General features: G+C 45.3%; 1 protein-coding gene across 1 annotated transcript in view; it reads right to left on the bottom strand.

Moving 5' to 3' along the window:
* The window catches only part of LOC144145398 (uncharacterized), a 41,362-nt gene extending 33,324 nt beyond the window's left edge, over positions 1–8,038 (bottom strand). The window contains exon 1 of the mRNA XM_077676987.1: positions 7,876–8,038. Coding sequence (XP_077533113.1) covers positions 7,876–7,992 — 117 coding nt within the window. The 5' untranslated portion in view covers positions 7,993–8,038. The remainder of the gene's footprint in view (positions 1–7,875) is intronic.
* Positions 8,039–17,062: the final 9,024 nt, after the last annotated feature.

Below are 17,062 nucleotides of genomic sequence, written 5' to 3'. Positions count from 1 at the left end.
GGGCGATTACAAATAAAAAGTTCCACGGGGCTTCAAAGCTTCCCTAATGGAGCGTGCTCAGTTGAGAGGAGATTTATTTTTTTATTTATATACATTAAGGGCCTCTAGGGCATTACATAAGGGGGGGTGTCATACAGTAATCAATGACAACAGCCATTTTTAACAAGAAAAAAAGAAGACAAGAAAACATAAGCAGGATACACCGTCGGTCAACCAAAATAGGCAAAAAAGAACACAGCAAGGTTTTCAAAAGCGAGCGCATTGAAAAAGTTGCGCATCACGTTATAAAATAGCAAAAAAAGTGGCAATGGCTAAGATTGTCGATCACATTCAAGGAACGTAAATAATGCAGACTGAAACGATAATTGCTGTGTATGCGTTGCAATGCTGGATGGCCGACCATTCCACTCGGTTATCGACAAAACAAGGCGTGTGTATTGGTGTTTTTTGTGCGAGAAAATACAGGTTCTATTTTATGATCATGGTAGACGCGTGTGGAAATGTACAAAGTAGGGTAAATGAAAGTATGACGGAATGGCGAATCACCGTGATATAACATGTGGAAGAAAGATAGGCGGAAATAGATCATTGTATGAACGTGCTGCATTCAGTTTTGACGGGAAAGCGTCTGTTTGCACCGTTTTGGGTAGTCGGAAAGTTCTGGCACTCCGGCACACCCCAGAGAAATCAGCCGATGAGCAAACTTTTTCTCAATGTCTTCAAGAGATGGCGGTAAAAAGCCTTAACCTGGTGGTACGCAAAATTGATGAGAGGTTGTAATAGCACTCCCCTCGCGGTATTGCCATTGCGCGACACAAAAAAATGTGGTTGGTCCCTCTTCCATAGCAACTAGTAAACCATGAAAGTGAATTGTGCCTTTTCAGGAACAGGCATCGATATGAACTTTCACGTGGCTATTTAGATTTCGTCAGTATGGCACCGTTAGATGCTTCAACGTTAGACACTCGATTGCACACGTTGGAACATTGCGTAAATCCGACGAAAACCTCGGCGTTCGGAAACCATCCGTGCGAACGAAACCAAACGGGTTGCCAGCTAATATTTTGGTGACCACATCGTCCGCTGCAGCGAAAGGAGCAGCGGCCCGTGTCACGTCACGAGCGCGACATCCGCAAGTCGGCTTCTCCGCGGCTTACGTCGCGTCGCCTGTACAAGTAGACACTGGCATCAATCGAGGCGCCAACTGTCGGCGCTCATTAGCGTCATGACGCACTACTTGCTTCACATCTCCAGGATGGCAGCACCATTTGAAAAGAAGGCTATATGCCGCGCTTGTCGTTTTATTCACGCGTCTCTTCATAGCGCAGTCGGGAGCGCGTTTCGTACCTCCCGTTGCGGCGAAAGAGTTCGTAGCTGGAATGCCGGCGATGCCGCATCAATGGAAGGTTTTGTGGCGATGTCATTTCCGTGGCGGAAATAGCGTCACTTACATCTTAAGATGGTGGACCCCGGCATAAAACATTTTCGTGTTATAATTTGCCCTATAGCATACGAAAAGGCAGCAAACGGTATACCGAAACTTTGTAATGCTTATGTTCAGCCTGATGAAGTTATTATCCTAATGTCGAGCGAACAGCTTGCGTAGCTAATATACAGTTCTAGCATCAGTATTGTACAGAGTTCACAGACGCAAAGTAAACGTAGACCATACATGTGTATTTCGAACCCCTTATAGTTACACGTACGCGAGACACCCAGTGCACATGGCACCTGGATGATCGCGCTCTCCGCCCATAGCTGATGATGATGATAATGACTGCCAGTGGTATTCCCTCTGTATAGGGGTGATGGCGTGTCATCCCTTAAAAACTAATAAACATGTTTTATACTCTTCGTTTAATACTAGCACTGTTCTTAGAGCAGGCACAAAATCTTATTAGGCACAAAATACTTAATTGTTCTGTTACAGGTGGTAGCTTTACTAGCCAATATTCCACCCTCTGCTTTTCTAATTACATTCTTTTTTCAGCATTCTAATCTTGTTTTCGTCGCTCGACAGCCTTGAAGTTGACTTCGTCTGTGCTACCCTTAAATCCTAGGGCTTCTGAAAGACGAATATTTGCCTCATGTAGATTAGGATGGAAACACTGGCATTCTATCACCATGTGCCGCATAGCTTCTGCTTCTTTTTCCCACATCATGCATACCCTGTCATCTTCCGCGTACTTCCCCGCAAAGGTTGAAGTTCAAAGGCAACCGTCTTTAGCCTCAAAAAGCAAAGCACTGCGCCCTTGGAATTATCGTAGAAATTTTCCTTTGTGTTGTCCAATTTCTCAGCCGTGTGCATCTCTAGCGAAGTTTCAGCTTCCATTTTTCGCTCATTTATTCGTTTCCAACTGCCTTGCCTGTTTTGATTACCTTGGCTGTCTTGGATTGTCCATGTTTGATTCGTATTTCGTGGTTACCCTTGTAGTCTTTCTTAGCCACTGCGAGTCCCCGCGCTTCATGTGTAGGTACCAAAAATTTTACCTGTCCACCTACGTTGATTCATTGCTCTTTTTATAACATATTTTACACTGTGCGTCTCGAACTTCAAGCAACGCCCAGCCCAGATATCCCTGCACTGCTTCGCTAGTTGCATTACCATGTGCTCCTGAAGCCAAACGGCCTATTCACTCCAAGGCCTGCTGGAGTGGCCTGACCCAGAACCATTAGTCCTTTCCATCCTGCTTTCAAAACTTCATATTTGTTGTACGCCCCTCCCCCCCCCCCTCTCCAGAGCGCTATGCTACATAAGAGCTGCGTTTCACTTTCCCTTGCCCTTAAGTTGCTCTTCGTGAGTTCATAAGTAGTTGTCCCCTTCGTTTATCCACACTCCCAAATAGTTATATTCCTTGACTCTGGGTAGTTCGCCATGCTGGTTTGACACAGCGTTAGTGCTAGGGTCATTGAAAACCATTGTTCCCGATTTTTCTGCGCTAAAATTTACCCGAGGTCGGTGGCTTCCTGACCGCTAATATTTATAGGTCGTTGCATATCGGTCTGGTTATCTGCTAAAACAGCAATGTTGTCTGCGTATAACATTTCCGCAATGCGCTTTTGTACCACTTTGCCTCCAACATATGTGTTAGGTTGAATCCTAATTGACTTCCTTCGAGCTTCTTTTCTAAAACTGCTATGTTAAGAATAAAAAGCATTGGGATGGAATGACATCCCTGTTTCAGACCCCGATTGGTGTTGACCTGCTGTGCACATTTCTGCCCTTCCCATGTCATGAGCCCTCTATTACCTTCATAAATTGCTACAAGGAACTGTATTAACTAATCATTCATTCCCTGGAGGTTCTGCATTCTCCACAGCACTTCTCTGTTTACGTTGTCCCATTCCCTTTAATGTCCAAGAACGTAAGCTAAAATGGTCTATTCTAGGCTTTCGCAATTTGAATGCATTGCGTTATCACGAACAAATTATCATCAAAGCGCTTGTGTTGTGTAAACTTATAATATAGTTCCCCAAGGATTTCATATTCTTCAATCCATGCTTGCATTTCTAACTTTATCGCCTGCAATACGAATCTATACACGACGAACGTTACTGTGACTGGTCTATAGGAATCAATACTGGCTTTGTTGCCTCTGCCTTTATATATTATTTCCATCCTACTTTCTAACCAATCCTCGGGTATTTGTTTGGCTTGTATCACCTTACCTATTGCCCGCATAAATGATGGCTTACTTTTAGATCCAAGCATGTTGACCACCTTAATTACTATTTTTTCCGGCCCCACTGCTGTTGCGGGGACACCTTTTGCTCTTGCGTTTTTTCAATCAAGCTTGCTAAACCTAATTATCTTTCCGCAGTCTTCTGTGGCGCTGATGTTATCGGTGTAGGCTTCCCTACGTCTATTTCTCTAAACTCGGCACAATTAACTCGATAAGTAAGCGCCAACGCCTGCTCTGCTTCTAAATATTCTTCTGCTCATGAATGGAGACTTTTTTATTGACATTGTTTTGAGCTTAGTAATTTTACATGACTCCAAAACTTCTTGTAATGTGTTTTTGTTTTTCATCCGTATTTCTTCCATCCATTGTTCGCTTTTCTGCTTGATCTTTGCTTGCACCATTTTCTGCACTTCTTGATTTCTTTTCCGGTCGATAGACCATTTTCCTTCACTACCTACGGTTGCATACCAGTTCTTTTTGCCGCTCTAGGTTCTCTCGACGCCTGTATTGGCTTTGTTAATAGCCTCTTCTATTTTCCTTATTCCACCAGCTTCTAGGTTTTTTCTCTCCTTCCCTTGGGTTTCGTTGCTTGGCTTCATTCATCGTATGGTTTATGAATGCGATCATTTCGTCGTTATCCAAATTTTTCTCCGGGTACTTATTGATTTCGTCTTCCAATATTTCAGCAATGATCTTTAACTCTCCATTGTTCAAATTATTTTCTCCTGTTGTGCCGATTTTTAAATTTGTCAGTGTTGCGCCTCAAAACGCAAGGTAGGCCGCTTGTGGTCGCTTCCTAAGCTTGCTGTTCCGTTTTCATCTATAATCATGTCACCCAACCTTTCGTATGCTGTCTCTTAGACTAGACTATAATCTATACTGAACTGTCTGTTACCGCTTTCCCACGCTGTTTATCCGCCACATTTGTTTATGTTTACAAACGCCGCTTCTCCTGACACAGATATATCACTAGAGAATCGTTGGGATCTGTGCACCCATTGAGTTCTCATATGTGGGCATTCATATTTCCAACTCAGATTATTTTACTCTGATCTTTGAACTAGTTTACATTTCTTCTCTACTGTTTACAATTTTCTCATTTTCCTCTTTAGCTCCGCTTTCGGTCCACAAATACACAACTCCTGACCACTAATGTTCCCCCGCTATCGTGCCTTTAATCCATTGATGCTCTTTTCAGCTTTCATGCACTCTCTCCAAGTCAGTTCCTGGTTTAAAAGCAGGCCAACGCCTCCGCATTTCTTGATTCCTGTTGCCCTGTTGGATCCTTCCCAGACATAATTCTCTATGACCGCTGGGCCATCTTGGTCTCGGAGGTGAGTCTCGGCTAAAACGTACACGTCTATGTCTTCCCTTTCTAGTTGATTTGGAATTTCTACCCACCTATCCGGGTTTCTGCCTCCCTGCGTATTTGTGTATATGATTAAATATTTATTGCATTTGTTTTTCTCTTTCGCTTTCCGCTTGTGGGGTCTATTTCTGTATCTTACAACATTATTCGCTGTAATACTTCCACTTAAATCCCGTCTGTCTACGTTGTCAGCTACGTCTATGGGTTCTTCGGTTATCTCTAGGCCTGGCTGCCTCCCAGCATTGAGTGTGCATACATCTCACTTGCAGTTTTTTGGCTAGATTTACCTTCCTTAGCTTAGCGGGGCGCTCTAAAAAACTACTGCTTCACAACCTAAGCGCCACCTAATCTGCGCGTTATTTATAGCTCAATCTAGTAACAGACACAGACACTGCTGTAACCACTCATAATCTCGCTAGCCCGTTGCTATGACAACGACTAACGCTAACTCGTCCGTCTTAACAGCTCCAAAATCGCCCTTCGTTCCGAAAATCGAAAGCTGCCTTGCGATTGAAACATTTGATTAGGATAAGAATGGGCAAATTGAAGGCCGACTAGAGCTTTGAACACGACATCGCACCTAAGAATTAGAGACGAATCTGGTATCGCTTTGAAGCGGGAAGACAGGGAGCTGCCATGTTGGTCAACACTACGTACAGAAGCAACGTAACAATTCGAATCGCACGTAAGTGGGTGAGACCCACGGAGACCCACGGTGACCACGGAGGCGGATGCGCACTCGTCATCCGTGAAAGCGCTACGTACGTGATGCTTCTACGTACGTAAAGCTAGAGATGTCCATTTTTCTATTCAGCTGCACGACTGAGTTGACGTTCCGTAGGTCGACGCTGAGCAGAATGTAATGAGTCTCGAGGTTTCCGAAAAGATTCACTACTTGAACCTTTGGTCATCAATATTCAGGGAGTGCAGCATCTTTAAGGAATAAAATACCAAAGCCACTTTCTTGAAAGACAGATGGTTAAAACGGTATGCTTTCTTGCATTCATTCTGCGTCAAAATCAAAGTTCAATACCTAAACTGCTTCGTCCGTGTAAGACTGGCGCAACAGTCAAAGCATCGGCTTCATAATGGTAGCATACAGTTTTGATTCCGGCTACCGGAAGCGTTTTTTTTTCCTTGAGGCACTTGATGTGTCTTGTCTTATTGTCGTCGTGGTTTTATAAGATCCGTTTGTAGAATGTGGCTTTGCTGCAGTGCGTTTTGCTCCAAGAGCGGCGCCATAGTTAAGGCATAAAATACAGCGTAGTGAACCGTGAGGTGCGTGCTTGACTCGCAGTCCGAATTACTTCGGACTGCGCAGTCTGGATTAGAATAGAATAGAATAGAATAGAATTTTATTTCATGTTCTTTATAAGACATGACGGGGCGAGACAAAAAGCTGCTGTGGACAGCTTGACGAGCTCTCGCCCCGTACCGGTGTATGGGCAGCAGATGGCGCCTGACGGTATACACCCTAGAGGGCTTGCGTGTAATTGATACAATGCAATTTCAACAAGACACTGTTTTTCTGTAAAATTCAGTAAACTGTTACTAAAGAAAATGTTGTTACAACAAATGTCGTTAAATAAACAGAAATGCAAAAAACACAAGTTTATACAATGTGTAGCGGAGCATTGCTTACATACATAGCCAGAATTGGTACTCTTTGTCAGAAAAAAAGAGAGAGAGAGAAGAAATAAAAGAGAAATCATTATTACAGGTAGATACGTAAAAGCTCAGAAATCCTTAAAGAATGAAAGTCAACGCCGATTTCAATAAATTGATTTAGAAGATTGGGGACAGTATCGGACAACATTTGATTACCATATTTCTGCAACAGCCGGAGTCCGCTTAATTACAACCTGTCCGCAGTCACCCTGATTACAGTCCGGAGTCCGCTTGATTACAAACCAATCCAAAATTTTTTTTATTTCTTTAAACCCGGCTACTCGACGTTATTCTTCATAAGTTGTCGGCAATTTTATGTGCACTTCCCTCTTACAGACATCCTCAAGACGGCTTTTTTACTCAACGGCAGCCGTTGTTTTCACATGGACTGTTGCGAATTCAAATTACATTATGCACCGTTGGTTTACCATATAGATGATAACTACCAAAATCAGTGTCTCCATCACCCATTGCATGTGCAATCAATGGTTGTAGGGAAGCTAGTTTGGTCGGGAAAACGCAGACTACAATTTAAGAACTTGCACCGACCAAGGATGTTTACAATGTCTCAAAAAGACAATGGGGTTCCGTACGGGGGCCTTCATCGGAATCTGTGAACAAGTGAACAAGGCACCCCTACGGGAGCAGAAACTTCTTTTTTTTAATTTTGTATAAACTCTCGGTCAGTGCCAATTTTCAAATTGTGGTCACCCATTGCTTGTGATCACGACCACCATTTACATTCTTTAAGACCTAAAGGCCGTGACCAACGGGCGCGCTTCAGTTCACGGGTTCGTGTTGGGCTTCCGGTCGCAATGCTAAACAGGCTCGGACATAGCAGCTAGCCGCATCAGAAACTCGCCATTTTTAGACCTTATTCCTGTAAAGGGATCTGTGCAGTTTCTAGCGTACACAGTTGTCACTGCTTACACCCCTATTGCTTAGATTGCGCTACTTTTGAGCGTTTCGGCTTTACCATTATTGAGACACAGGGGCTGCGCAACATTCTGGTTTTTTTACTTAAGAATTATTAAGCCTGCCTACGCTTGCGCATATAGCCCGAATCTACTTTAGTTTTTACCTGGCCTTGTTGTAGATTGGTTTGCCAATTAAACTAGGCAGTCCGAGGGTGCTGTCAAATTGCAAATGTTTTACCTTGAAAGCGTCTGGAACGTCACGTTGGAGCTTGTTAGGCCCGCTACCAGCTCGCAAAGCAGAAGGACCCCAGAACAAAAGGAACGCAGCCACGGGAAGATTCTTAAAAAGGTGCATAGTGGCGTACGTTTGTGGCGTTCTGGTATCAGCCGCAACTGACTCAGGATAGGTTCATCGTGCAATATATGGTATTGCAATCCTACTTTAATTGAGTTTCATCCTTCCCGAGCAGCTGACTAGTTTGCAACACAATTACCAGGTCGCCTACAGAAAAAAGAAAAAAACAACATTCTGAAAAGCTGAATGGCCGCAGAAATTACGGATTGTTTCTTTTTAGGTCGCTGAACACGCTCGAGCACATGCCAAGTTGTGACAGCCAAAGTACATTTTAGCTTTGATGCACCGACCCCATGTAGTACTGTGTATACGGCTGTCAGCCAGGCTGTCACGGCAATATTCCTGACCGCACGACCTTAAATGTGCGTTCGAGGTCAGAACTGAGTGAGTGAGTGAGTGAGTGAGTGAGTGAGTGAGTGAGTGAGTGAGTGAGTGAGTGAGTGAGTGAGTGAGTGAGTGAGGGAGTGAGTGAGTGAGTGAGTGAGTGAGTGAGTGAGTGAGTGAGTGAGTGAGTGAGTGAGTGAGTGAGTGAGTGAGTGAGTGAGTGAGTGAGTGAGTGAGTGAGTGAGTGAGTGAGTGAGTGAGTGAGTGAGTGAGTGAGTGAGTGAGTGAGTGAGTGAGTGAGGCCATCCCTATCCCCAGAAACCCTGGTCGGGGCTGGCTTCCCTGGCCCTCTCTACCAAGCTGCGCTAGATTGAGAGGACGGTGCTGGCGAGCTGGCCTGCTCACGGCTACTAGGTTGGGGTAGAATTGGCGGTAAGGGAAGAGAGTTTCTCACACTCGTATTCCTTGTGGTACAGAGGCCTAGGTTGGGTGCAGAACTTGCAGTAGCCGACAGTTTTTTCGGAGTCCGAAAATTTAGACTTCCGGGGATATTACGGACTTTACTTAGGAACCCCCAGGGATCCCATAGGAGCAACGGCTCACACATTTTTCGGACTGTTCTTTTATTCGTAGTATTTTCGTTCTCCTCCAGGTCCGAAAAATTGGTCAGTTACTGTATAGGTAGGGAAATAGGGGGTGGGCTGCATAATATGAAGGTGATTGCCGTGGATATAGGAGTTTGTCTGAAACCAGAAATATTCTGCATTTTTTACTAGCGGGCTAATGTCCTGGCATCTGCACTGGCCTTCCATAAAAAGTGTATTGGAACACGCCATAACTGCTGATGTTAGCGTAAAGGGCTAACACAGTCGACTGCATGCGTCGCTAAATCTCCACACAAGCACCTCTACTGACACACGCGTAGACATGCGCTCACCCGCACAGTAGCAAAACGGGCATGCGGAGGCCTCCTCAAAGATGTTATCTTGACGCGCTTCTTAATAATAGAGAGCTACGGCTTATTCCTGCCTAAATGTCCACACAAGCACATCAACTGACACACGCGTAGTCATGCGCTCACGCGCACAGTAGCAAAACGAACATGCGCAGGCCTCCTGAAACATGTTATCTTACCGCGCTTGTTATTATTCGAGAAATACAGCCTATTGCAAACATTTCAAAAATCTTAGGTTTCATGGTCTTTTGAAGCACGTGACAGCTGCTGGCGTTACCGTTCGGGGTGCGCAAACAGATGCCGTGACTCCGAATTGTCACAAGCAGGTATGTCGTATCCATAATCTTAACCCCTTCATTAGTGCCCGGTGATGTTTCAGAACGCCTTAAAAGTACCTGGAGATCTCTATAAAGTACCTTTTTTCCTTTAGCGGCCAGTGAAGAGATATAGCTGGAAACTACTTGAATCTTCTTAAAGTATTTTCATCCTTATAATTTTTGGATATGCGTATTTTATTTGAAAAAGAGCCTTTGTCTTGCAGTTCTTAAAACCATTATGCGGTAAAATTTACACATGAACATACAAAACACTATTGGTGGGGGACTAATGCATTATACGACTTTTTTAGTCTTGCTTACTGCATATACTACTAAAACCATGCAGTACGCTTACTTGCCCGAAAACCCCGATCGGGGCAGCTTGAGCAATCTTGGTGACGTTATTGGCGACACCGCTGACCCCGAGCCCCCAAACATAAGTTAGAACCAACCGTGGCGATGTGTTGTAAGGTGAAGGGCCGTGGGAGCCCAGGTCAAGCTCTGCCAGATGGGCACCCTTTCTGTAAACCACGCAGGTCAGGGAGCTCGGGGACCTCCTCAGCTATCAAAGTAAGGCTGACTAAGGAAGTACACCCGTCCCCTGCTTCTATACGCCTCGAGCTTCGTGATCGCTGCGCCGCCTGCCGCCGCTTCTCCGCGGCGCTTACGGGATGTCCGCTGCGCAGCTGATAGCGGCTCAAGCAATGTTTTGGTTCTCTTTCGCTTCTTTTTGCCTTTATTCGCACTGAACATCTTGTTATGGTGATGTCTGTAAGCAAATAGTACGTTTAGGGCACTTCAGAAAAGCAGCTGCGTCCTGATTAGAGTGCTCGAACGCCAACAAGAGGAACCGTGGAGGCGGTACTGCACGCTTCTTACGGCCGTCAGCGACGGCAGCGGCATATCACCACTGGCACATTCGAATATCTCAGGCGCAAGTGCATGCTATTGAGGCCACGTTTAGTCCTAATATTGGCACAATGAGAGGTTGGTGTTGTTTTGCCGCGCGGACAACGAATTCGTCCTTGTTTTGAATGTATACGTCGTAGAAAATTATCATTCGGGGAGGTGATTACCTAATACCTGACAATAGCTTGTGCCCTTCTAGAAATAGAAGCCACGCGATAATGTTAAGTATATTCCAAGTCTGTTGGTCGTTAAATATGGGCCCACTCCCGCCTGATAGCATGGACCAAGAGAGTTAATCAAACCACGGAAAAATAAATGGTCTGCCACGTCCGGGAGCAATGTAATAGCTCGTGCGGGAATGAAAAAAACCCAGCACAGTTTTGGAAATCCTACAGACGTTAGTCTTACCTTAAGCAAGGTTGAACTCACTGGACCAACTACATGCGAAATGCACTGATATTTTCCAAAACAGGGAGGGCGAGTAGGGGAGCGCTTAACTGTCGTTGTGTACAAATGCGGAGCGAAATCAAGGAATGACCGCTTTAGTACTCACACACAAGCTGAGCGTTCACCTTTATTTTGTTTTTCGACTTTAATGAACAGCTGATCACTCGGCGGACACATTTTTTGAAGTACACAGTAGGGAAGTTTACAAATGATTAAAGGTGTCGTTGGAAGAGTGTGGTATCTGATAAGGCCCTCTGATTTCACTTTTGTGCTAAATTCTGCAGGCTCCCTGTTTCGGAGAAGCTAGCGTTTAGTCACGGCCTCGGATATAAGCGGGGGATATATGTAACCGATGACTGTTTGGGTAAGCTCACCTCGCGACAAGATTACCCAGCCGTAAATTATTTGTGCTGACTCCCGGATGTAATTTTGCATTATCCATCGTACTTATTGCGTAGAATTTCCGTGAAATGTATGCCACATTGGCTTGTTCGAGGTAGTGATCAATACCCGAGATATGAAGCGTAACTGGCGGGCCGTCAGGTATGAGTGCTCCGGTAGATTATGAAAGCACACGAAACCGATTTACATCGTTGTGTATAGCCAGTATAGCCGTAGCATGAGCATCTGAACGAACACTGCTTACGGTGGTACTGTTAGTAAATTTTAGGGCAGTGGAATTACAATCAGCTCCATGCATAGGCTGGTTTCGCGATGCCGGGCTGTGACACACACCTGGCGCTTATGCGGACAAAATGTACCACAGTAAGATCGCGTCAGAAGCATTTACACTCTCGTAAATACACCACATTTGTGAACAGAGTGATTTCTCCGCATAAATATGTATTTCCAACGCATACAAACGGAAAATATCGGTCGCGAACGTGCCTCAAAAGCAATGGCGACAGTGGTGAGCGGGCCGGCGACTCCCGCATTTGCTTTCGAAACGGGCCGCTAGGGGGATTTCAGTGGCGCCCCTAAAGGCAGCGCTCGAGAAGTATACTACGCTACATGGTATTTTCAACCTCCTCCTCACCTCCATCCAAACGATCAGGTTCTGAAAATAGCCCGCCCCGATGTACCTCTCAAACCGCAATCGACCATTGACCTCCGAAGCAACGACAACTTGCCTTGCTTCCTCGTGATGCAATCTGTGGACAAAGAAACCCCCGTAAATGGAAAACCCGTCTTCCTTGTAGCAAGGTTAATCGAGAGTGTTGCATGAAAGCACTACAAGGCAAAAAAACTTACGTCTGGAGATGTGCTCATTAAAGTTAGCCACAAAGAGCAGGCAATTAAGCTTCTGAAACAAACCAGAATCCATGATCTAGAAATAACAGTCACTCCTCGTAGAACCCTAAACTCTTTTCAAGGCGTCATCTCCGAACTCAAGCTCATCAATGAAACAGAAACCGACATCCTAGAAGGACTGCGTGAATAAGGGGTCACAGGAGTCCGGCGCATCACAATAGGGCGAGACAATAAGGAAATCAAAAAAAGCACATATTCCCCACTTTTGATAGAACCTCAACAGCAGAAGCCGTGACGGAAGGTTTCATGCGATGTCTCACGGGCCCGTATGTGCCAAACCCACGTCGCTACTTCAAATGCGAGCGGTATGGGCTTGGCAGGAACTCCTGCCGCAGTAGATTAACATGTGTGAAGTGTGGGCAAATTTACCATAATAGAGCCAACTGCGATGCTAACAGGTTCACTTGTCCCAGTGGCCATGGACCTCACGACGTGTTTTCGCGATCATGCGAAAAGTTCAATTAGGAAAAACAAATATCACTTTGAAGAACGATGAAAACCTCAGTTTTCCCGAAGCCCGGAAGAGGTTCGAACTCTTCAGCTTTGGAAGGTACGCCGACGCTGCTCGCAGGTGGGCGGAGCGGCGCCTGGATTTGGAGGAGATGCAATACAGCTCAGCTGACTTTCTCCTACCTTCGCCCACCACGAGCCTGACGTTCACAGCCGCACCACTCACCACGCCACTTGCCTGACCGGCAGTCGTTGAGGTGGCCACCCACATGGGTGGGAGTGTAGTCACTCTCTTTCCTGCCTCACAGGCCTCGAGCACACCCGAGAGCCTTGAGGAAATGGACACAGGGGGAACCGCGTCATATCCAACCCTTGCCCCACCACCTGTCTTGCCCATGGCGCCTGCGATGCCCTTGGCAGTGGTGGCTGAAGCGAAGGGCGCCCGAAAGGGTATTACATCTATGTCGAGGGAGCTCAGTCTGTCGGGCACCCACAGGACATCTGGAGATTAGATAGATTTCGGGCCGTACCTGCCTGCATCGCAGCGCAGGGAAGGGCCTCCGAGGTTCTTTGCGCACCAAGCCAACTACACCAAGCCATGACTACACGTGGCCAACAGAAAGGCCCAAAAGCCCCCTCTCAGAGTACAAGCCCCGACACAGAAAACATGAGTACGCACACACGCAATGCAGTACCTCCTAAATGGCTATACTGGGAAAATAAAATGTCATCCAATGGAACTGCAGAAGCCTCCTTAAAAATATTTATGATGTATAGGAGTTACAGCATTCGAGCCAAACAAGTGTTATGTGAAAAATTAAAGCGAAACAAAATTAGACAAAAGACAAATGACACAAGGACAAGGCAAGCGCTTGTCCTTGTGTCATTCGTCTTTTGTCTAAATTTGTTGCGCTTTAATTTTCACTATGGAGTACCATCTAGCTCGAACCCTCACGTTGTTAAGTGTTATGTGCTTGGAATAAACACATTTAAACAGAAAACATAACAACTTACTCAACAATTATCTAATTTTCAGAAGGGACAGGGTTGGCTGCACAACTTCTTCTGGTGGTGTGGCCAATATTGCCCAAAAATCCTGAGCCTGTCATCCATTCACTCGCAGCACTGTCCTTGAGACTGTTGCAATCCGAACGACGATCTTTAACAGGCTAGTAACAATATGCTCCATATACTTCCCTCCAGATTATCGGCTAACAAGTTTTGATTTTGAAGCACTGATAGATCAGTTACCTGAACCATACATATTATTAGGTCACCTGAACGCACACAAGGTGGAGTTTATAGCTGCACGCTTTTTATTGAGAAAATGAATTTTCTTAGGAAGGCGTTTCCACCATCGAGTTCCTGTTCAATCTATGAAGACGACGTTCAACTATCCTTTAAATCCTGTAGCTTGTCTATCTGTGAGCGCCAATTCCAGCTTGGTGTTAACAAGCTAGACGGCTGGGCAGATAGCAATGATTTTAGGTGTAATCCAGGAAAGTGCACTTGTGTTTTGTTTTCCAAGAGGCGTGGCATCCAGCGGTGTCTCAATTCCTATGAAAAACGAACACACGTTTTTAGGTGTTATCTTTGACGAAACGCTCATATTCATCCCATTCTTAAAACAACTAAAATAAATGCTTAAAAACAATGACCATCTTGAAGGTGTTCTCGCAAATTTATTTTGGTGTTGACAAACAACTCCTTTTCGTGTTTTTACCAGCCTAACAGGTTCATGACTGGAGTATGGTAGCATGTTCATGGGTTAGCCACTGAAACATCCCTCAGAATTCTGGACCATGTGATTCATCTAGCGCTCCTCTTGGTGTGTGGTGCCTTCCGGACTAGTCCAGTTGATAGCCTCTATGTGAAGTTCAACAAGTGGACCCTAGGACGTCAGCGAGCATACACGGACCTGCTTTATGCTTTTAAAATCTCATGCCTCACGATTCTTTTACGTCAGCTTTTTTTATGATACGTCCGTATCTCAACTCTTTTTTAAACGTCCATAATTCTCTGCTTATTTTCCCTTCCAGAGTAAGAGAAGAAGCGTCATAACGTGATGACATGTTTTCAGACACCAGGAAAACCTCCGTTAATAAAATTCTAGTACCATGGCAGCATCGCCTGATCTCATGTGATGTATCTTTCACAAGTGTCGAGAGCAGAGTGCCCAGAAGCGCGATCCTGCAACATTTCTTCTCTCTGCAACACAATAATAAGTGTGCTGAATTTTACACTGACGCTTCAAACAATTGCCCCAACTGTTTCCTGTGCTGCGCATGGGGGTATTTTAATGTCTGCAAGACTATGAATATAAATACAAGCACTTTTACTGAAGAGGCATACGGCATACTTCTCGTAGCTAATCATATTCCTCTAAATCAAATTCCCAAATCCGTAATTTATACGGATTACTCAAGTGTTGTGCGTACATTGCCATCAGAAAAGTCTAAAAACCTTGTGGTCAGTGCTCTCATTAATATTATGATGTCTGTATATGCGTTAAACCTTGAAGTGACCGTGTGATGGGTGCCATGGCACTCTGGGATGGCAGGTAATGAGACAGCAGACTAAATGGCGGCCGCTGCGGCATTTACAAATACAGCTGACAATACCCTAAACTGACCTCAAGTCACACATCAGACAACACATTCCCACAACATGGCAAGCACAGTGGAATGAACAGACAGACAAACAAACAACAGGCTATAAAGCCACTGTTGGGAGCGTACACCACTGACACACACAACAGACACAATGAAGTAACCCTGGCTCGATTACGGATAGGCCACACACATGCCACACACTCCGGCCTGCTCACGGGATCTCCACGACCCATGTGCAGAGGGGGGGGGGCAGAGTAGAAGCCCTATCCGTTTTCCAAGTGCTACTTCAATGCAAGGCACTTGACAAAACACGACGCAAACATTTCCCACAACTATACAGACAAGAAATCCCGGTTCGCCTATCATATTTTTTAGGAGACGAGCCCAAGTTTTTCAGCAAGTGTGTTTTTATGTTTCTCTCCATTGTCAAGTTTTTACACCTGATTTCTTATCATGCATAATGACAACCTCGCCCTGTACACCAGTGATCTTCGTTATCTTGTGTTTTACTTCGTTTATTTTTAGCCAAATGGCTTACTTTCATGTCACTCAAATGAACTAACCATCCGTTGGCACTCTTTGCCGTCAGTCGGCCTTGCGCCATAAAAATCCAATCATCATCATTACTTGTCCAAAAGGTGAAGACAGAGGTCATTACACACGCTTGTGTCGTGTCTTCGCTCCTCTTTATTCATCTTCTACGCAGGAAGACGAACACCATCTCGTCCAAACCAACACCCGTCGAAAATCGCATGCCAAAATATTTACCAGAGAATTAAAGTGTCAGTAAAAATAACTGCTGCACCCATCTAACAGCCTTCAAAAGGGCAGATTTCTTTGTTATTGAACGAACAACGAGTGCAGACTTTTTGTGCGTAGTTACGGGTGCGTTTGTGTGCGTGATTGTGTATATCCGCATGAGCGTTATGCTTCCTATGTTAACAACAGCTCATCCGCGTTCATTCGAACTGCCGAAATAGGCCAGAAAACGTAAGTTGCTAGCTTTTGAAGTCGGAAAGCGTACCCAAGTATGCTTTGTATTTACATAGAAGTTCAATATTTCTAGCATTTAAGGGTGCTACGCCCTGCGGCGCCGTACGTCGGTACCCCCGTGGGTTAGTTTCCCGGGATAGCATCTGGATGGTTGCTCAGCAGCTGCATTTGTGTGAGATTGACTTCCATCTATGCCTGTCGTCGCTACAAACTTGCTGCAGCAAAGTAGCGGGGAGGCAAAGGCTGGGCCAAGAAGTGTGAGGGAAAACGACGAGAAGGAAAGCAGCCGACTAGGAGTGGTGAGAGTGCGGGCCTCTCAAAAAGAATTGGCCGCGTACCTGCTCCTTTCGTTGCAAATGTCGACCAAGACGATAGTCGACTCATGCCCCTGGCAAGTAAGTGCATCCCTTCTTTTTCCCACTCACCACCCATGATGTTCCTCTCCCGTCTCGTTCGTTCCAAGAAAACACGCTAGAGGTTTGCTCAGTCAATTTAAATTTGCCGCGTTCCACTGCTCCCAGTCGGGTGTCTCGATGCCAGCACTGCCGTAGTGCAGAGACGCGTGTGAATCGAGGCAACCGATTACATTGTTTACAGAAACACGTTGCCCCACTTCACGAGCGTTCCGCGCGGAACGCGGAACCTATCTAATAATATTTGCGTATTGTCTTGTTGCCAAGTATGAAGATAAACACCGGACTTAGACGTTTAGATTTGGCTGTGAGTATATAAGACTATTAGGCAAATAATGT

This window comes from Haemaphysalis longicornis, unplaced genomic scaffold (assembly GCF_048455015.1).
Source record: "Haemaphysalis longicornis isolate Haplotype H1 unplaced genomic scaffold, Haemaphysalis longicornis Haplotype H1 scaffold_7, whole genome shotgun sequence".
Lineage (NCBI taxonomy): Eukaryota > Metazoa > Arthropoda > Arachnida > Ixodida > Ixodidae > Haemaphysalis > Haemaphysalis longicornis.
Note: the sequence above shows the minus strand (reverse complement) of the source record. Positions and strands in the feature narration are given on the sequence as shown.